The sequence below is a fragment of the Microchirus variegatus genome, assembly GCF_963457635.1.
Source record: "Microchirus variegatus genome assembly, chromosome: 3".
NCBI classification, from domain to species: Eukaryota; Metazoa; Chordata; class Actinopteri; order Pleuronectiformes; family Soleidae; genus Microchirus; species Microchirus variegatus.
In genome coordinates this window covers 10,239,936-10,263,156 of record NC_139804.1, presented here as the reverse complement: position 1 = coordinate 10,263,156, position 23,221 = coordinate 10,239,936, and the positions used below count along the sequence as shown (strand labels likewise).

Here is a 23,221-nt window from a genome sequence, read left to right as displayed (position 1 = left end):
ATTATTATTATTCATATAATTTAGGTTTATTACTTTTTCTAGTCAGTTGGATTTTATCCCGAGGGAGGTGTCCAGGGGGCATCCAATACAGATGCCCGAGCCACCTCAGCTGGCTCCTTTCGATGTGGAGGAGCAGCGGCTCTACTCCAAGCTCCTCCCTGTGGAGAAAACTCATTACAGCCGCTTGAATCCGGGATCTTGTTCTTTCAGTCATAACCCAAAGTTCATGACCATAGGTGAGGGTAGGAAAGTAGATTGCCTTTTGGCTCAGCTCCTTCTTCACCACAACAGACCGATACAATGACCGCATTACTGCGGCCGCTGCCCTGATCCGCCTGTCAATCTCACGCTCCATCCTTCCCCCACTCGTGAACAAGACCCCGAGATACTTAAACTCCTCCACCTGAGGCAGGATCTCTACACTGACCCGGAGGGGACAAGCCACCTTTTTCCGGTCGAGAACCATGGCCTCGGACTTAGAGGTGCTGATTCTCATCCCAGCTGCTTCGCACTCGGCTGCAAACCGCCCCAGCGCATCCTGGAGTTCCCGGTTCGAAGGAGCCATCAAGACCACATCATCTGCAAAGAGCAGAGATGAAATCCAGTTGCTCCCGAACCGGACCCCCTCTGGCCCCTGGCTGCACCTAGAAATTCTGTCCATAAAAATAATGAACAGAACCGGTGACAAAGGGCAGCCCTGCCGGAGTCCAACATGCACTGGGAACAAGCCTGACTTACTGCCGGCAATGCGAACCAAGCTCCTGCACGGTCGTACAGGGACCACACGGCCCTTACCAAAGGGCTCCCGACCCCATACTCCCGGAGCACCCCCCACAGAATGCCACGAGGGACACGGTCGAAAGCCTTCTCCAAGTCCACAAAACACATGTGGACTGGTTGAGCAAACTCCCATGAACCCTCGAGCACCCTGCGAAGGGTATAGAGCTGGTCCAGTGTTCCACGGCCAGGACGAAAACAGCATTGTTCCTCTTGAATCCGAGGTTCGACTATCGGCTGAACTCTCCTCTACAGTACCCTGGAATAGACTTTCCCCGGGAGGCTGAGGAGTGTGATCCCCGATCGTTGGAACACACCCTTCGGTCCCCCTTTTTAAAAAGAGGGACCACCACCCCGGTCTGCCAGTCCAGAGGCACTGTCCCCAACTGCCACGCAATGCTGCAGAGACGTGTCAACCAGGACAGCCCTTCAGCATCCGGAGACTTTAGGTACTCCGGTCGGATCTCATCCACTCCCGGTGCCTTGCCACTGGGCAGCTTCCTAACTACCTCAGTGACTTCGGCTTGGGTAATGAATGAGTCGACCTCTGAGTCCCCAGCCTCTGCTTCCTCTAGGGAAGACGTGTCAGTGGGATTGAGGAGATCCTTGAATATAATTAAGATGTAATATAATCTTAATTAATATAAATGTGAGGACCTATCAGCATGCCTAGATCACACTATACCACCTACTCCTGCACTGTGTATACTGGGAGATATAAGTCAAATAAATATAGAAACGGGGAAAAAACGCATGCTAATTACTAGCCTAAGCATCGCCAAGAAAACAATCCTCATAAACTGGAAAAACAAACAAAAAATAAGTATAAGCCAATATAGAAATCTTCTGCTTGACCACATCTCTATGGAGAGAATGTCTGCCTCAATTAAAAAACAGTCGGCCGACTTCAATTCTACCTGGGCACCTTTAATTAACTATATTACTTAGGGTAGTGGGGGGCTGGCGTCTCTGCTGGCCGGCCTCCTGGGGTGGGGGCCAGGGGTCCAGGGTGCTGGGGCTGTTTGGTGGCTTCTGGTGTCTGATGGTCCCGCTTTCCGGCCATCTCTCGGTGGCTGTGGGCCTGCCCCGTCGAGACTGGGGGGGGTGGCTGGGCGGCTGCCGCCCTCGTGCGGGGGGCGCTGGGGGGGGCTGGGGCCGGGGGGCTGCGGGTGTGGGCTGGGCTGCCCTGCGTCGTGGGTGGGGGGGGGGGGCCCTGGGCCTCCGTATGCTGGGGGTGGGCTTGGCCCCTGCCGGTGGCGGGGGGGCCCCGCTAGAGTCGCTCCACAGTGAGGTGGGGGGGGGTGCTCGCTGCCGTGCCCCGGCGGTGCCCTGGGGTGGACCGGCGCGTCTCTTTTCCCCTGGGCGGGTAAGGCGGTAGAGGTGGGTGGGCTTCCTGGCATGGGGGGCCCCGGGGACTGGGGGGGGACTGCATGTCTGTTCAACACCAACAGACATGCAGTCAACCATAGTGCATGCCCAAGGTACTGGACAGGCCAGGTTAAAAAAAAAAAAAAAGATGTTATATAATTTTTCAGCTTCTTAATTGTGAATATTTTCTGGTTTCTTCACGATATAAACAAAGACAATAAACATGATTAATTTTATGTTTGTGGATAAAACAAGGCTTTTGAGAACATAATAATTTCGAGGTTTGGGAAACGTTGATACTTGACAAAATAATCAATCGCCGGAGGTGTTCACGAAAGGAAAGTGACGTCACTGGCCGCTTGCCTTCTTCGTCCATAGATGTATAAAGGGTAGATGTCTTACGGCGGAGTGTCGAACGTCCGCATTGGCCAGCAGAGCGGACGACACATCTACCCTTTACATAGCTATAGTGCTGAGGAGGTACTATGCGTGGCGTCGCCAGACTGCCGGCAACTGATTGGCCAGAGTGCCGTCACAGGAAGAAACGTTTTTACACAACTGTAGTTCAGTTAAAACTACTTACCAATCCAAAAAACATGGGTTAATCTCCAGTGCGACCAGTGACGTTACTCTCCTCTCATATGAATTTTGGGACACTTTTTGCGGGCGAGCATGAAAACGAAAAAGCATTTCTCTGTTTGCTTTTTCTTTTAACCCATTAAGGCCTAAAATAAATGATTGATTTCTTAGCCTCTGTAGCAGATAGGAACACAATGAGAGCTTACACATGTGGCTTTCCTGTGAAATTAAGTCTATTTAGATACACCATCAAAAAAAATAAAAGAGCAAGAACAGCAATGACGTTAGTCTGCTTTGCAAGTAATGTCGATAGTGCTTGCCAAAGCACTCAATGTGCACTGTTTACAACCATACAGTTGGCCCACCAACTTTTTCACTGTGAGGGACAAGCTGACACTCCCTGCACTGTTTACGCTTGTCAAAGACCTTTCCAAAGTCATGCTGTGGAGGAGATGTGTCCCCTCTGCTTCCTGCAGATGGAGGAGGAAGAGGAGGAATCACAGGAACAGCCCTTATTCTGAGTGGTGTGATGAGGTGCTCTGCCAGGTCCTCCAGCCAGTTTTTGTAGCCTCTGTACTTGTTTCTGAAGGCTGTTCCTCCAACAGACCTCGCAGCAATTGTGGCAGGACACAGTCAAGAAATAGAAAAACACCCTCCTCCACCACTTCTTCGATCGATGCTGGAATCCATAGTAGCCAACCATTTGATCAAGCAGATCGACTCCTGGAACACACACGACACTTAGTTGACACACACGACACTCACACATTTGCACTGACACATTTGCACTCAAAAGACCAACAAAATCTAACAAACCTTTCATGTGCTTCTGGTAGTTTGCGAGGGAAGCTGGCACGACCACCGGGACGTGGTTGGCTCCGTCTTTTCTTCGATTCACTGTCCCTAGTTCAGCTACCCTGAACTCGAAGCTTTTCCATTGAGGTGTTTTTTCTAAGCCTCTAATTTTTTGGGAGTCCCTTCTGGTTGGCACAAACAGTGCCACAAGCGTACAGGCCATGGGTCTTCATCCCCTCCAAGAGATTTACCTCGTGTAAGAACTGTCCATATAGATGGACAGGTGAAAGCCATAATATGGCCTGGCTAAATCTATCACGGTGTGCAAGGCATTTCTCTGACCCTTCACAACCAGCATAGACCTGGAAGTTAGTCACGTATCCTGTGGAGCTCTCTGCCATTACCCATACCTTTACACCCCATTTTGTCGGCTTCATGGGGAGGTACTGCCTGAAGGAGAAACGCCCTTTGAATTGTATTATGCTCTCATCCACAGACACGTTGCCATCTACCTCATACATTGCCTGGAATCAGGCAAGCTCAGCAAACAAGCTCTTGTTTCTCAACCGCAAATTAGACCTCTGACTCTTGACTTGTCTGCGCCCGTTTTTTCATTCACCACGTGTAACACTGTTTTATATCATCTGCTTGGTAAAATGGCTGGCAGCTGCAGAGATAGGCAATCACAGAGATAGAGGCGTCTTTCCTCATTTACGAACAGTCTAAAGATCTTGGACGCTTGATTGAATGTTCTTTCTGAAACAATTAGATATGAAATACCTTTAATTGATTGTCAATCAGCAGTTGGTGTCACATGAATAGCTGCAGACATCACCACTTAGGAATTGGGTGCACACAAAGACAATAAAAGAGTCAAGGGCACAAGGGTGAAACAAAGGTGTGGGTTATGGTGATTGTTATTATGTTAAGACATCTGAAAGCTTGTTGTTATTCTGATTCTTTGTGTTTTAAGCATGCTCCCTGTTCCATCACTAAATCGTTTCCTCCCCCAACAGTTTTCATGCTGTGGAGGGGATGATTATAAAGACTGGGGAGTCAACCAGTACCACTTCTGCAATGGTACTGGTCCACTGGCCTGCGGGGTTCCATACACCTGTTGTGTTCAACACAAGGTCAGTGCTGGTTACACAGACACACGCACACACAAACTCACACACTCAAACACCTAGGGGTGGGTCAAAACATCCATTCCAAGGTACCACTTGTATAAAAGAGTGCGCAGCTTTCATACTGAAAAATGGCGTACTTGCAACATTTGAGAAGTACGTACGCAAAGAAATTCTCAGATTTATAAAACCGTGCGTACGCCAAGTCCTGCGCACCTTCTCCCCATCAAACGTGAAACTGAGCAGAGGTGAATGAGTAGTACATCACGGCCTTGTTCCACCCACAAATTAATATACAAATGACTCTAAAACACCCTCTCTGACGCCTGCTTCCTGAAGAACAATGACAAATGCCGCAGCAAAGGAGGAAAATAAATAGAAAAAAGAAAGAAAGTGCATGATCAATGCATCAATTTATGATGTATAAATTTGAAAAAAACAATATTATTCTGTTTGTTTGTTTGTTTGTTTTTTTGGAATTAGAGATCAGCACGGAGGAACTTAATGTCGCAGTCACAGTGGCTGCTCTCTCTTGCCATAAGCCTCCACTGTTTCACCTCCTCTCTCTTCCTCCTCTTCTGCCCTGCACCTCTGCATCATTAGTGTGTTTTTCTCCAGATCTCGGCCGGGATGTCCGTAGGTCTCACCAATAGTCCGGTGGAACTCGGCACGATCAGCTGATCTCTGGAGTAATCAAAGCGGGCGGCATGGAGTTGTTGCTCTGCGGTCCCATCTTTCAGAGAAAGTAGAAGCTCTGTAGCGATAACAAAGGAAAACACTCTCTCAACCAACATATTTGGAGAGGGAAACTACTTAAACAAAGTTACTAAGACATACAACGAAAACAAGTGTGAGAAATAAGTAAAAAGTTGAAAAGTAGAAGACTGGACAGGAGCGACTATAAAAGGCTGCACGCCAGTTGACGCATACGCACTCACCAGATAATGATCACGTTTATATAATATAGTATCACATTATAATGTGATACTGATCCTAATGAACAATGAAGACCCTGTCCTCCTTCTTGGCCCAGGGAGACACGATGTTGCCTCTGATGATTTTCTATAAATATATTATTTATATATTTATTTAGTTTAGTTAGGTTTTTAGTTTGGGTATTATTCATGTATAAATACACAAATCCCACACAAAATGCCTTTGACAAACTCACTTGAAGGTGTTGCAGCATGCCTTGATCCTCAGTAATCGTGTGAATTAACAGGCAACTGGACTCATGTCGTTTCTTTTTGGCTTGTTGGGCCCTTTCCTAAAATGAAATTATACAATGCATGGATTTTCTTAGTCTGTTGCTCTGACTATTGTGTTCATTCCATGCCAGTAAGAAGCCAATCTGAGCCTAAACCAAAACTTGTCAGTGTTTCCCTTACCATTATATTAGGGTTAACCTAAAGGAGACTTGAATGTCAAGTGAATTTTATTTAATTTTATTTTCTATAAAGTGCCAGATTACAACAGAAGACATTTACCTTTCCTACAGAACAGGGCTATAACTTAAACGTATATTAAACAAAATAGCCTTATGTAATGTATTACACAACACCATATAATTTCTCTCTCTATATGGTCGTGCATTTACAATTCTCCTCTGCTCTTTGAGTTCCTCCCAGATGTGCACATAATATGTGAACACACTCCCATCAGCAGAGAGAGTGAGAGTTGGGAAATATGTCGCGTTAACCACCTGAAAAGCAGACAAAAATATCTGTGGGCTCCAAGTAAAGAAAAGAACCCGACTCCCCAACCCCAATCTCTCTCTTGACTACTCTCACACACACACACAGCTGCATCCCTCAAGCACACACATACATAAGGCATTTAAATCCCACTCATAATGCTGTGGTCGTGTATTTATTTGTCTTACAAATTGCCTACAAAGAAGTAATTGGTTATATTATATTGGGATTGCGAATTGGTCATTTAACTGGAACTTTCATGTCATTGGTGGCAAAATGGAACAGCAATGCAGTAATTTTTAGTATTGTGAGGACTTGAGTATGATTTACTCCTTCAGAGGGGAACTGCTTAGGCATACAATACACATTTATTTTAAGCCCTGTTCAATTAAATTAGTGGATGATTGTTTTCTCAGTAGGTCGCAATTAGGCTGCATTCAGCACCCAGTAGACTGTAATACATTTACAGGCATGATTTATTCTGGCATGGCACTTTTTAGATGTAGTGTTTTTAATTTGTTAATACACCAGTTTCAACAACTGCACTGTCATTTAACTTTTGCTGCCAACCAGTGGCTTTTTCCTACACTGCACCTAGTTATATTTATGTCTCAAGACTACCATCACATCATTTGCTCCCATACTGAGTCAGCAACATCTGAATACACACACAGGCATAAGCAAGGTGTACCTCACATACATCATTCGCCTCTAGCGCCTGCTAGTGTGCACAAAATACTTCTATCAGCCACTTTACTAAGCGGGAACTATTGCTATCATTACCAAGTAATATTGGAAACAAATATCTGGGAGGGACAAATTTCCCTTTGAACTATGTTTTTGACATATTCATCAAATCTTAAAATGAATGTCTGACAAGAAATTGTTTTTCCAGGCCTAAGTCAGCCTGCTGCACAGAGCTCAGAGACTTAAGTCAGCCTGCTGCTGATCCGCCCTGCTGAGCCTTATCACGAGTCACCCTTGTCTTATAACCTTTGTTATCAAGCAATAAATCAAGTTTATTTGTCCCATTTAATCATGTGATGGCTTGTGGTCAGGACAGCGGCTGGGCCAAAACAGAGTGGCTTGGCGCTGTCTGTGGTGCTGACTGGAAGCAGAAAACACTAGTCTATCCACTCACCCAGTGTCAGGCCATCATTTTGGTTAAAGTGAAATAGTATTCATAAATATTTCCACCCTATAGCAGATTCAGCCATATTTTTTAACCTGCAGCTGTAAACATTTTTAATGTGTTGCCTAGATATGAGAAATTCAACCAACCAGTACCTTTACTAACCAGTGGTCTAAACCAGTCTAAACAGCAAAAAGAGCTGTTTTCAAACCCGGTTTTTTAATAGTTATTTTCACTCAGACGTTTGTGGATGCTTAATGCAACACTCAACTTTGATATAATATAAGCATTTTAATAGTACAAGCCATGTTTCCACAGGCTTTAAGTTGTATTTGTAAACTTGTCTTCATCTCCAATAAACACCATCAATCACATACCCCAAATAGTCAAGTATACACCATAAGATTTTTACATTTCCCTCCGCCCCCAAGTCTCACAAAGTCCAGTACCAAAAAACACCAAAGTCCAAAGACACACAAAAATGGTCCTTAGCAATGCATTGCACAAACAATAGGGAAATGGAGATATCTCACCGGCAAGGCAGGCTCAAACGAGCAGTGTTGGGCATCTTACTTGTGACTTGTGAAATGACTTCTCCCAAAATGTTTGCTCCCAAAAATTTAGTTAGTAACTCAGTGACCACATTGTAAAAGTAATTAGTTACTCAGCAAAGTTACTGACATTATTTAAATTTTTTTTTGATGTTCTATAACGCTATTACATCCTATATAACATCAAACATGTTTTTCATATCATGTTTTATCGTAGCTGAATAGCTGAAAAACACTATGTATAGTATTTTAGAACATTTGGTATTTATTTAAACTTATTTGAATAGATTTCAACCGGCATAGAAATAAAAATATATACAAAATAAATAGTGAAAATAAAATTGACACTTTACATTGAAGGGCACAATTAAGACACACTTAATATGGGGTTACCCCATGACATATTATACCATGTGCTAACCCCCCTTACTCCTTGGGTTGGTATTTTATCAAGGAGAGCTCTGAATGACTCAGACTCCACAGTCGACAGGGGGAGCATGTTTTCAACAACATACCTTACAATCAGCGTGTTCAGCTCGGCCACGGAGCTAACGGAGTGGCTCCGTCTCCTTCTCTGGAGCTCACGCTAACTGCTTCTGGGCTTGGGATGGGATTAGCAGCGGCAGCAGCAACAAGTGCTTTATAAGGTTTGCGCTGCGTGAGGCAGACGTGGATAAACTCCTTTTCCCCGGGCATAGTGTGCATGTTACATACACATTCTTCCTTTTACCTCAGTAGGCAAGAAGTAGTGTTGGTACTTCCACTTTGGAAACGCTACGTTTCCCTGGCTCGTCGCCATTGTCTCTGTGTTAGAGCGTACAGTGAGACAGAGTGAGCAGAGCAAGCGCCCACCCAGCTAATCATCATCGCATTTGCAACGGTGTCGTCATCAATCATCTCCACCTCTGCTCTCTCACTGCAGCTGATGTGAGGCTGTCAGAAAGCCTGACACTGCTGCGCTTTTATTCAACCCACTCATGTAGTAACTCAAGTAACGTGACACTTTACACTCTCAACGATAACATTGTGCAACGATAGGAAAAGTAATTAATTAGATTACTCCGTTACTGAAAAAATAACGCCATTATACATGAACGCCGTTACTCCCAACACTGCAAACTAGTGATGTTACGAGATGTGCCAATGCTTCAAAGCTTGTGTTGAGTAATGAAGGGGTCATTCCTGCGAATCCTGTATCGGGGCTTGCTTTATTTAGGGGAGGAGCCAAAAATGATGATGTCCGAAGCCTCGCTGCCCGGCTGTATCGCGTGATTGCTTCGGGAAGTGGTTCAGGCTACGTTTACACTAGCACGGGTATTTTTAAAAACTGAGACTTTCCCCTGCGTTTGTGCCTTTCGTTTACACACAAGCGACGATTTCGCCTCTGAAAACAATTCTTTCTAAAAACTCTCTAAACTTTTTAAAAAAGTGGAGATTTTGGAAAACTCCGTTTTCGAGTTTGCATGTAAACGGAGAAAAACTGAGAAAAACAGTTTTAGGGCAATCTACGCTCCAAAAATGTGACCTTTTTACATTTGGTAATGATAACTTTTACATGTTTGCATTTGCAAATACAGCTCCTATATTACATAGAGGAGCAGAGACGTATTAGGGCTCGGAGGTGAGCCAGACCGTGTCAGCATCGCCGGTTTTGGGTCCGACCTGGGGGGACTGCTGTCTGGTGGGAGGACTTTGAGAATGAGGTTATTAATGAGGTCCCGGAGGAGTGGCGTGAGAATTTTAGAATCAGCAGCGATCATTGCTGCTGTTATTCTGTCACTTAAATAGTTACGTCCATACATCGAGGGTGAGAGGTCAGTCGTTGTTGTTGTTGTCGTTGAGGATTCTGATTGGCTTGTATTAGGGATCGACCAATATGGGTTTTTCAGGGCCGATACCGATTATTAATAACCAAGCGAAACCGATAGCCGATATGTAGAACCGATATTTATTTGCAGTAAAAATGAACATTTTGGTGTCAAAATTTAGAGAAACACACCTGGGATTAAATTGAATACGGTATACTGTTTGTTTACACTGACAAAATGGCCTTAACTTTTTTTTAAATAACATGAATACATAATTAACATAATCACATAATCATTAATGTCTTTGCAGGTATTACACACTGCCCTTCCTGGGGTTGGCTGTGTGAAATTACTGCCATACTATACTTTTCACCCACTTCTTGGATCCATCCACCTGTAATGAGGATTTGGAGAAGAGAGACAAAAAGAAAGAGTGAGAATTAAAAGAGAAAATTTATATTCATTTATTAGAGCAAAACTGTCTATTAAACTTCCACTACATAACATTCTTATGATAGCTTACATGAATAACATTTAATTAATGATGTCTTATGTTCTCGCAGGTAGTCTACATCTGATTCAGCCTGATTTAGAGCAAACCAATAAAGAGGGTGGCCAGAATCTTGGCTCACCACATTCATTTTATAGATGTAATAGTTATTTATGAAATTTTTTACATCAAACAGCATAATGAGTAAATAAAGACACAACTTTCAGTGCTTACCATAGTTGTTCACTTATAGTTCCTTATTTATTATTATATTTATTTATATATTTAGAGAGTGTGTGAGACACATTAGGAGATGAATTATTCCCACAAAGTAATAATAACCGTAAGGGTCTCCTATTATTATTGTGCGTCTGTCCCCAGGTCTAAAGCAGTCGCGGCAATTATAATGTAGCGGTACTCCGTGTTGAAGTAGTTTAATATCCAGAGCCAAAGCGCAGGTTTTCCTCCCTTATACTAGAGGATAAGGTTGTGGTATTTTTTAAAACTTTCAACATCCTAGAGGGCTTTGAAACTTCCACTCTCACTGCCTTACCTTTCTGCTGTCCATCGGAGCAGTCCTCCGCTTCTCCTCCGAGTCTGTGGCGCTGCATGTAGAGGCTTCAGTGTGGACTGATTGGCGGTCACTGACTCACTTGCGCCAAGTAGCCAATCAGTGAGGGTTGTGGGTGGGACATTGTTACACAACCAAGAGAGTGGTGACTTCAGGCAGAGACGCTGCATAGCCAAAGGAGCGCGTTTTAAAATATATTAATTAATTATATCGGTTATCGGTGAAAACCGATAATCGGCCTGGCCAATTATCGGCCAGGCCGATAATTGGTCAATCCCTGGCTTGTATGGCTTTCTCCTTCTTCCTACACTGCCGCCCACAGGCTTGGCGTAGTTATGATGGCTCTCGACAGCATATTTATGCAGGTTAATATAAACAGAATTTTTTTTGAAAACAATGATGTGTGCACAAAGTTATTTTGGAAAACGGAGGGAAGAAAATATCCATTTATAAAAATATCCAGCTAGTGTAAACGTAGCCTCAGAGTTTGCAGCGAGGTTTTACAGCTATATAGACCCCTCAGGCTCCATTCAAAATGTGGGTTTTTGAAGGAGAGTTGTGGTCAGTTGAGAGTTTGGATAGCGTTTAATTAGTTTGGAGATAGTTTGGAGAGTTTAGGGAGAGAGAAAGATTTAGGAGAGTGAGGAGAGTAGGAAGGTGATAGGATGGAGCCACATAGCTGCCAACTCTCACACATTGGCCGTGAGACACACGCATTTGATGGACTTCTCACGCACTTACGCCACACCTCCAATTTCTCACGCTGAAGTACATGAAGGTTAAAAACGGTTCCGAATATATCTGATAGAGAACTGTCTCTGGTTGAGGAAATATATCCATAAATATTCTTCTGACACCTGTTTAAAAGAATAACAGTGGTAGTCCAGTGGTTAAGTAGGTGGACTTGTGTCAGGAAGGTCGTAGGATAGAGTCAGAAGGGTTAATATTTTTTACCTTGTTATTGTATAAAGTATTATGAGTACTAAGCATTATTAATATGTAAAGCATATTGTACAAAGCATTAATAAGCTTGGGATGCATAAAATATCACTATAAATAAAGATATTGGGTGTGTGGTGGTAACCTCAACTGGGCCAGCCATGATTTTACACATATGTGATCATGTGTGTACAGAAATTATTTGCTCATACATTTTTTGTAATTCATATTAATTTCCAACAAACATAACAGACACAAAAATTCCATGCATCACACATTATGTGGTTCAGATACAGCTGCCTGTGATTATACACTTGGCCAGTAGGTGGTTTTGTGTGCACATGAAGCCTCGAGAAATATACATATATATATGTATATATATGTATCTTGTGGCTGGGCCCACCTAGGGACTTGCCTAAAATTCAAAGTTCTCTTGCTCTATATAATCTTACCCTTCGCCTAAAAGGAACCCCTATGAAGAAGACTTGTAGTTCTTAAAAGATAAATGTTAGTATCAGTGATAATTAAGTGACATAAAAGAAACCCTCTTGATGTCTTAGTTTTTATAAAATTTTTAAAAATAGTTTAACTCGTAGGTCGCCATTGTTATTAACGTTGCAAATGTCGTAAAAAGGTTGAACTAGCAGGCTTCAGGACCCTATTGTAACTGTTAAGTGACTTAAACATGTCATCTGTTCAGCCTATTTATTTTGAACCTGAACAAAACATTAATGAGGAGACTCTAATGAGTGTCCTCCTCTTCTTGATTATCCAACTCACGTTTATCTGTGTAAGCGTGGGCCATGGTAACAACTCGGTGCACATCAGCTGGCCAGTGTACCGCTGCATCTGACGTGTCTGGATAACTCTGTCTGAGTGGCAGCATCGGTCATATGTGGCCTGCCCCATCTTTATATATATTATATTGATTCAGAGTTAGGGTGTGGTGATATCACATTCCAGAGCTTTTGTTGTTTTTTTGGCAAATCAGCTGATGATCACGAAGAAAACACATACAAAACATACTACTTATGCTCCCAGCCGAGGCTACAGCACATCATCAGCTCATTCAGTAACAGACTGGAGAACACTGTAATGTTACACTTACTGATTGCTTAACTGACTGAAGAGGTGAATAATCAGCTTGCTCTGTGAGCAGTGGTTTGTCCGATAGTTCGCCTAACGTTACAGGAGTGGGTTGTCTGCTCAGGAGAGCATCCAGCGTCTCTTGTCTGTGGCGCTTTTTAATGCGCATTGGACTCGCTCCCGAGGGCGTTTATGCTCCTTATGTGGGAAAATAGGTGAGCTCTTTCAGCAGTTGTGGTCGACTAAAAGGCCTCAAGTTCATCAGGAGAAAAATTACGAGAAAACGGCCACGGATCTTTGGGGAGTTGTGTCCGTCCACAGGCATCTTCCCACTCCTTTCTCTTCTTCTTGTCAGTAGGAAAGCAGTGTAAACTCACATCAATCCCCTTGTGTCATTTTGACCGGAAATTGCATCCAAAAGCAGCGCAATGTGGCATTTTACTTAAAATAAAATTACTTGAACTGTGCGCACGTAAACAAACACTTAAATCAAGATTTGAGGCTTCAATTGTTCTGTCTGAGTCTATCTGTAAGCAAATGGAATTTTTGGCATTGAATGTGGAAACAGCCAAGTCCCTTTCTATGACTGTGGTATCTCTGGCGTTATAGGTCTCCATCTGCCATCAAGGAGACATCATCCTTGAAGTATCTCCTGTCTAAACTAAATTATAATGAACTTTTAATGGCTGGAGATCTGCAGTATCTCAGGAATTTAAATCTTTCTGTGACTCTATTAATCTTAGACAGCTGGTCAATCTACCTACAAGGCCAAATATTAAAAAGTCCACTTTGATCTAATTCTAACAAATGTTCCTCATAAATTCTCATCCCTGGGAGTCTTCTGCAATGATTTTAGTGATCATTGTGTTGTTGCTGCTTGCAGGGACACTAAAATTCCCAAATATAAACCACGCATTATTTTCAAGAGGAATTAAAAAAAAAAAAATGAATGAACAAGCATTTCATCATGATTTGTCATTGGTTGATTGAGGGCATATAGATGCCAGATGTTGAGCTAACTTGGACATTCTTTAAGGAACATTTTATGACAATGGTAAATAAACATGCTCCTATTAGGAAACTCAGGGTGAAGGGACGACAAAACCCCTGGTTCTCCCCAGAATTGTCAGATATCGTCCATCAACGTAATGTGGCATGGACCAAAGCCAGAAAAAGTGATTCTGCCTCTGACTGGTCTATTTTCAGGCAAAAAGGCTAAATCAGAATATTTCGTATCTGTCACAACTGAGAACCTTAATAATCCACAGAAATGTTGGAATGTGATTAAATCTATATCTGTAATTAAAAGTCCTCAGGCTCTTCCGGCATTTGTCCTAAAAGACGCAGGCCCAGTTTATCTTTTTGTGTCATCTGGTTCTTTGTTTGAGTCTACTGGAGCTGCCCCTGTGACTCCCTGCACAGACCAATCATGGCTTTCAGGAGAAGCTTTTAATGTTGTACCTTTTACTGTGCAGCAAGTGCATAAAGCCCTCAAAACGTTAGATCACAGAAAACCCCCTGGACCCGACTTGATAGAGCCCTATTTTTTGAAATTAGCAGCTGATTTTGTAGCACAGCCTCTAACAGTCCTTTTTAATCTCTCAATCAATAACAAAGAAATTCCATCCATTTGGAAGGCAGCTTTTGTTACCCCCTTATTTAAAGGAGGTGACTCAGCAGCTTTAACCAATTACAGGCCAATATCAAATGGATGTGCCTTGTCAAAAATCCTTGAATCACTTGTGTGGGATCAACCAAAATAATTTCTAAACTCAAATGATCTTTCGAAACTGCAATCAGGCTTCACGAAAAAACAGCACCATCACTGCGGCTACAAAAGTGATCAATGATATAACTGTTGCTCTAGATTAAAAGCAGTACTGTGCTTCACTTTTTATTGACCTGTCAAAAGCTTTTGACACTGTGGACCATGCTGTTTTAAAGCATAGGCTTCTTTCCTTGGGTGTGTCAGATCATGTAGTTTCCTGGTTTACAAATTATTTGAGTGACAGGACTCGGTGTATTAAATATGATGGTCCGTGTTCTGATTTTGTGAGTGTCCACAAGGGGGTGCCACTCAATACTAGGACCCCTCCTGTTCATTATGTATATTAATGATTTGGGAAAAAATTTGTTAGATGCTAACATGCATTTTTATGCCGATGACACAATTATTTACTGTTTTGAATCAACTCCTGCTAAAGCTGTTGAATCTCTGCAGAAAGTGTTTGATGTGGTACAGAACACCCTCCAGCAGCTAAAACTAGTCCTCAACGCTGACAAGACTAAGCTAATGTTGTTTTCCAACACTAAGAAAGTACATCAAACTGTTCCCACAGTGTCCACTCTTGAGGGAAATGTCTTAGAGGTGGTTCATACATACAAATACATCGGTGTCTTGCTTGATGACTCCCTCACCTTCAGACCCCATATTGACAATCTTGTGAAGAAACTAAAACTTAAATTGGGTTTCTTCTACCGAAAAATTTTTTTTTCTTTTGAGGTAAAAAAAATGGCTTGTCACTGCAACTTTGTTATCCATTTTAGATTATGGAGACCTGATGTATATGAATGCCTCAGCTCAATATCTAAGTAAGATTGCCGCTGTTTATCATGCTTCTCTGAGGTTTATAAATAACTGTAGAGCCCTGACTCATCATTGTGAGTTGTATTCTCGAGTGGGATGGCCTTCTTTGTCCACCAGGAGGCTGGGTCACTGGTGCACTTTTATTTATAAGGCCATGCTTGGGCAACTGCCATCCTACATCTGTGATTTAAATCACACTGAGAAGTGTTGATTCTTATGGTTTACGTTCAAATGATCAGCTGTTATTGTCTGTTCCATTTGCCCACACAGAACTGAGAAAAAAGGCTTTTGTCTACTCTGCTCCTTTTACCTGGAACATGCTGCAAAAAGACTGAAAATTAACTGAACTGATTTCTTTGAATTCTTTTAAATCCAGACTGAGAGCACTTGAGACGACAATATTTTACGTGTAACTGTTTTTCATAATATTATTTGTTGTTTGTATATTGTAACGTTGTAATTTTTGCTGCCTCTTGGCCAGGACTCCCTCGAAAAAGAGGTTTTTAATCTCAATGGGACTTTCCTGGTAAAGTGGGTTAAATAAAATAAATAAATAAAATAAAAATGTGTATATGTGTATATATACATGTATGTATAAAGGAAAAACAAAGGTTTATTTTCTAACTGGATAGAACAACATGTAGAAGAAGAAGCGTGACGTGTCAAAAGTAGTTGCATTCATAGAAATGTCGTGAAGTGAATTTTCTACATGGCTTGAAAGCCTATATATATATATATATATATATATATATATATATATATGTATATATATATGTATATATATGTATATATATATGTATATATATGTATATATATATGTATATATATGTGTATATATATGTATATATATGTATATATATATGTATATATATGTATATATATATGTGTATATATGTGTATATATATGTATATATATATGTATATATGTATATATATATGTATATATGTATATATATATGTATATATGTATATATATATGTATATATATATGTATATATATATGTATATATATGTATATATATATGTATATATATATGTATATATATATGTATATATATATGTATATATATATGTATATATATATGTATATATATATGTATATATATATATATATATATGTATATATGTATATATATATGTATATATGTATATATATATGTATATATATATATATATATATGTATATATATATGTATATATATATGTATATATATATGTATATATATATGTATATATATATATATATATATATATATATATATATATATATATATATATATATATGTATATATGTATATGTATGTATGTATTAGTGCTTTCAAGCGTTAACGCGTCAACGTTAACATTACTTATATATACATACATGGAAAAAGACGCGTGTGACGTCATGTTTACGTGACTCAGGATTGTTAAAATGAGTCTGTAAAGTAACGGTAAACTTTAAAAACAGAGGCACACATACGCAGTACACAGGTACGCTGGTTATTTGTAGCGCTGCTCTTTCGTTTAATAAACAGACCGCTCCAGTTCTAATGTAGGCGCACTAATGCAGCTAACGGAGCTAACTGGTAAACGGTGCCTGGACTCCATGACATGACGTCATGCGCGTCTTATTTCCGGTCAGTTGTCATGGAAATGTGTCATGTGTTAACGTTAATCTTTTGCACAGCATTAGTATATATATATATATATATATATGTTTATGTATGTGTATATATATGTATAGGTATGTATATGTATGCATATATTTACATATGTATATATGTGTGTATATATACATATGTGTATGTGTATGTGTATATTTATATGTATATATTTTTATGTATTTATTATACAAAAAAATAAATGTAAATATTATACCCTGTTTGTGACTATGGTACTGTGTGATCAGTTAAAATCCTCATCTCTAAATCTTGATCTCTTTAATCTTCTCCACAGTTGGGAGAGGTCATCAACACTCTTTGTGGTTACCAGACTCTGATGAATGAGGTAAGAAGAGCTACTTCTGCTCATTGTAGTCAAATAGGAATGTTAAGTTTTTTCCTCTTGACTCCCAACATAGCTCAGATGAAAGGTCTAAACTTTTTTTTCTTCTTTTTAAATTTCTTAAAATTTGGCACATGCTTTCACTTAACGTCAATGATTACCTGCTGTAAAGTGGGTGGTTTACAGTCTTTGTGGCTTTAGAAAGCACATGCTTTCTACCATCATGACTTCTTGATGGAAGCAAGATTTTTAAAATTGAGGAAAGAGAAGACACAAATGCCTTTAGCTTCATAGTTTCAGGTGTATTGTTTAGTCACTGTTATTGAGACACAGCAGTAGAAAGATGCTAGTAAAGCTGCAGGTATTTTTTCTTAGAAAGTCATCTACACTGTTTGGAGAAGTATATATGTGTGTAGAGAGAGAAGTGGAAGTTAAAATATTCAGTGTGCAAACGCTAAAGCTATTGTAACACTGTGTATTGTATTGTAATACTTGTTGCTTTACACAGACAAGTAAAAGCAGCGCAAGTTTGTTTCAATCAATCTCCCTTTTCTGCTTTTATTTCTCCATCAGTATGGAGGAGCAGAGAATACTTTTTCCCTTTTGAGATTGAGTTGTTTTTGCCAGTTCTGTCACTTCCTTCGCCTGTCATTTTTGTCACTGGAGATAGATGCCTGGAGAAAGCTATTGTCTTTATTGTGTTTGGTAATGGAATGGGTAATGCAGTTTCTTTGTGCCATAAATCGAGTTGTTATTCTTTAAACAAAGAGTGTATCCCAGAGCAAAGGGAATAATAAGGCGTATATGAACATGGGTGCTGACATTTTCGATCACCATTACACCATGCAGTCAGTTTTAACATCAGAATGAGTTTCAGCCTAAAAGTTTTCTCCATTTATTTGGATTTTATTAGTTTTATGGTTTTCTATAAATATTTAATCGATTTTCCCCTTTTACCTACATTTGAGAACTGGGGAGATATATAAAAAATATGCGGAAGAGATGAAAAGATGACACGGGTGCAAAAAAAAATAAGTCTACATAATTTGACAAAACAAAGCCAAGGAAACAAAAAACTCAAAACATCAGGTTAGTGTCGTATAGATGGCATCTTATGTTACATACCCAGGGTTAGAGCCGTCAGGTCCCATCAGACATGAGTATATAATACAGTATAAGACAAACTTGTGCTCACATCATTCCAGTTTTTTCTCTTTCTCTGTCCTCGTTGACAGAAAGCGGTAGCAGCGTAAAGATGCAATTTCATTGACAAATGTCAAACTGAAAAATATTTTTACGTTGAAACAGTATTGTCCAGTCCTGCTACCCACTCTTTGGTTCCGACCGAGTTTTGTTTATTACAGTAATAAACAAAATGGCTGGTCTCTTCAGTGTGAAGCTGAGCATCTGTCCATCATGTAAATATTTAACAATAAAATGAACAGATGAAGTTGATTCTTTATTATATCTACATACTGATTTGGCAAAGATTTTACGCTGGATGCCCTTCCTGATGCAACCCTCCCCATTTATGCGAGCAGACGACAGAGAAGGTTCATGGATGTTGTGGAGGAGGACACAGGGATAGTTGGTGCACAGAGATGGACACGAGTGATAGGGTGAGATGGAGACAGGTGCTCCACTATTGTGAGAAGCCAAAAGAAGAAGACACAAACCTAATTCTCTGCCAGCCTTTTAGAATTGGTGCCTTATTTTTGATCCACTATAATAGGATATTTTTCCTTGCAGCAGCAGTGAGAATACTGCACAGTCTCATTTTTTTTCTTTCATCATGCATATCTGCCTGGGAGTCTTCTAGGAGGAGAGATATTGGGTCCATCTCTAGTTCCAAACCTAATTTTCTTTCAGTTTCCGACCACATTTTAGACCAGTATCTTTGCAATTTACATGACCATGAACAAGTCGGGGTATCTGGTTCGGTCTTGCATTTAAGGCACATTTGTGAGGAGATTATGGTTGGAATGCTGTCTACAACTGGGCGATATATGCAAGTATATGTATGCTCGTAGAACTAGAGTTCAGGCTGAAATGCATTGCAGAGCAAGCATCTATTGTTATTTGACTTGCGTTTTTTTTCCACTTGATATTCCTCTTCCGGCAAAAAGTTTTCCGCGTAACTCGTCCCGCAGCTTTGAGAAAACCCTCACACAGGTTATATCAAAACGTGCGGTTTGATCGGGAATGGTGTGCTTTGATTTCTATAAGCGTTTCGCTTAGCCACGACGAAACCAACCGCGACAAAAGTAGAAAAACCAAGCTCACTTTGGAGCCTCACAGAGTCTTTATACTTTAACGTAGAAACGTCATTGACACTTTAAATGGGTCACAAGACTTGGGACTTTCATCACCTAAGTCAAGGTTTTGACATATATTACGGTTTTTCCACAATCGTAGTTTAAGTTTTGTAGTTTTTTTGTAGTTTGTAAATTTTATAATGGGTGTGTATTGCGTCCATTAGAGTGCGCACTCTGCTGAGATCCAGATAATTAATCACAAAAATCTCTGAACAAACTCCTCTCCTGGCCACAATTTCTAACTTAAACAAACATTATTACATCAAAACGTTGCTATGGTTGTTTGTCTAACCCTGTGTGTTGTTTTCATGTTCATATGACTTGCGTTTTTTCTTAAAATCACCTATAATCGCAGCAAGTTCTGGTCACAGCTCCCATTTACTCGCATGTTAAAATTGATGATTTGGAGGTTTTGAAAAATCAAGACGACGGTGATTTTAAAACTGTCATTACTCAGTCAATTCTCACCCGTTTCTCACAAAATGAGATGTGGGCGCTGCTGAAAGCCTCGTGGCGCTCACAAACCAATATTTATTTTTATTTATATTTTAGCTATATCATCATGAAATATGACAACTTTAAAAGGTGCTGTTTTCTCTTTCTCAGAGGTTTTGGACAGAAACACAGGTGTGTGCGTGAAAAAATTTGACCGCCTAACTCCTCCCACAGTTTTGAGAAAACCCCCATACATCCCATATCAAAATGTGCGGTTTGATTGGGAATGGTGTGCTATGACTTTTCTAAGCGCTTTGAGTAACCTTGGTGACAAAAATCCCAAAAAACTGCGCAATCATTTTTACATACACATACATGGGAAACAAACAAGCCCATTTCGAGGCCTCACTGTGTCGTCAAACTTTAACGTAGAGACCTAAACTTCATATGTGAGATCAGAGACCCGTCTTGAACATGTCTGCAAAAGATGACCTCAACACAGGAAGTGCAGTCAAACACTGTCCTATCTGCACTAAAGTTGACATCTTTATTCCCTAAAGCTTACTTTCCCAAATATCCAAATACTTGTATGTAGGTGATAAGTAGGAGATATGTAGGAGAGTCCTCTTCTCAAAATCTAAAGCCTGACATTAAATCAGTGTTTCACACCGGTCCAGCTGCTGAGTGTAGTCACATTGTCAGACCCTCTCCTGTTGAGATTTTCTAAGCGGTCACAATGATTTTCTCTCTCTGGGAGTTCAGTTCCTCTGTGATCGGGGTCATGCAGCCTGATTTGATTGCGGGTGGAGATGGGGTTTTTTCTCCCCCTCTCATTCCTCAGTTTGAGGCCGTTCACTTTTTAGAGTTTGGAATTGTAAACTTTCCCTCTTGTTGTCTCCCTCTGGTCTGTCCATCAGCGCGAAGCCCTGCAGGATTTGATCCATGTGCGAGGTTGTATCCATGCAGTCAACCTCTGGATGAGTGACAACATTGGAATAACCATCGCACTCTGCTGTGCCATCGGGCTGCCACAGGTAATCTTAGCACTGACTCGCTGAAATTGAAGTGCCCTCTTTCTAACTAGGCCCTGATATTTGAACTATAAACTTCCCATATAAGACTCTCAAATCTACTTTACATTTTATTCATCTCCCAACAATGCTGCATGGTAAATAATTCACAAACTCATTGTTTCCCCCAACAAAAAGCACAAAAATAAGCTGATTCACTGACTCGTTTCTTGACAGTTTATTTACTTTATATTTTATTGCAACCGTCTACAACTCCACATCACAAATAGCAGACCTGCCGCGGCCTTCTCGCAGAGGAGTAATTACAGTAATCACTGTTGGGAAAAAGACTGCATAAATAGCTTCGGGTTCCCTCCAGAGCTTTGCTCCGGAATACATTGTGGCTCACACAAGCTACAAAAAATGTTGTCAGAGCAGAAATAAAGAATACTGAAGTTCTTAACAGAAAAATAAGATGTCATCCAATATGATTTTTCACTTCATGATGTGCAGCCCTGAATATTGTTTCTTTCTCCCTGCAATGCTGAGAAGAACAAAGTAGGGCTTGACGACTTGACAAAGCACTTTATGTACTTCATGCATAAGTCGTATGAAGTACTTTCGTTGTGTACTTTTGGAGAAATCAAGGGTCACATTTCCAAGATTCTGACTTTTTGTCTAAATTTGATGACAATTTGTTTTTACAGTGTATGGTTTCAATCTTATTGGACAAGTACTTTATGTATATATTTTTTTTTTTACACGGTAAAAAGTGTGTAACATATCTGCATGGCCTCCATTTCTCCCCTGCAGCTGCTGGGCATCGTCTTGAGTTGTGTCTTCTGGAACCTGCTGGTAGACATGAGCGAGTCGGCCGACATGGTGGACTTCAAGCTGAAGAAAATCGGGTTCAAGTACAGCGAACTGGACCTGGCCGGTGCCGGCTGGTGTATGTGCCTGCCGAGGGACGGTGGCTACCTGCCCGTCCCTGCCGTCGAGCCGGGACTGGACCCCATTGACGTTCACCTGCAGAAGCTAAAGAAGCAGCAGCCGCGCACACACGCTCAGCTCTGGGAGATGCAGCAGTCCAGATCGGCCACCGGGCTCGACGAGGTCGACGTTGGTCGGAAGCAAAAAAGGGAACACTGAGTCCTCTTTTTACCCTTTTCTTGCTCTCTGGGGTTTTGGGGTGAATTTGTGGATGAATTTGTTTACAATTAAATTATGAAGGGACGAACTGCAACATTGGCTTCTTTTTAAAAGAAAACTTTAATTTTTCTTTCTTTTTTGTGACAGTTATTATTCAAAGATTGATGGCATTATGTTGTGTTTTATTTATGTAGTTTTAAATTCTTCGAAAATTGAGCTATGTCTCATGTGCTAAGGCTTACCTCAGGCTGTTGTGGAAACAGCCCATTAGTCCGAGGACAGTTCTTATTTGGTGTGTAAATAAATGGTAGCTTGAAAAAGATGTTTTTCGGTGTCGGAGAAATAGGAATAGCCAAGTATGTCTTGTGTGTAGCGTCTGTGACGGATGTATACAGTTTGTGTATTGTTTTAATTTTTTTCATTTATTTTCAGTTTTGATTTTGTGCAATTGGTGTACATTTTAAGACTGATAGAAAAAACATGGAATGCATGTTTTGTACTGTATATGACGTTACAAAGTGAAAAATGAAAACAAAACAGTGGTTTATATATGTAAGGCGCTCATTGGGGAAAAACAGGTCATTTTATTCCTTCCATCTTTTAAAGAAATGACGAAAGGGAACATCCAGACTACGGATTCAGTGAAAGTTTTTTTTGTATCTGAGTTATGCACTGTTTTGAGCTTCCCCCAGCTCATGCCTTGTATCAGCACTACTGTTCTTGTCAATAAAGCTGAATTTGTCTACTCGTTTTTGTCACATGTTGCCGCTTCCAAACATCATGTAGATTGCAGTATAAATGACATTGTTTTTTTGTTTTTTT

General features: G+C 40.7%; 1 protein-coding gene across 1 annotated transcript in view; it reads left to right on the top strand.

Moving 5' to 3' along the window:
• The window catches only part of LOC310925416 (tetraspanin-15), a 40,058-nt gene extending 17,572 nt beyond the window's left edge, over positions 1-22,486 (top strand). Inside the window, exons 5-8 of the mRNA XM_083887364.1 lie at positions 4,536-4,652; positions 17,443-17,493; positions 21,158-21,274; positions 22,064-22,486. Of these exons, the coding sequence (XP_083743490.1) occupies positions 4,536-4,652; positions 17,443-17,493; positions 21,158-21,274; positions 22,064-22,399 (621 nt within the window). The 3' untranslated portion in view covers positions 22,400-22,486. The remainder of the gene's footprint in view (positions 1-4,535; positions 4,653-17,442; positions 17,494-21,157; positions 21,275-22,063) is intronic.
• The last annotated feature ends 735 nt before the right edge of the window (positions 22,487-23,221 follow it).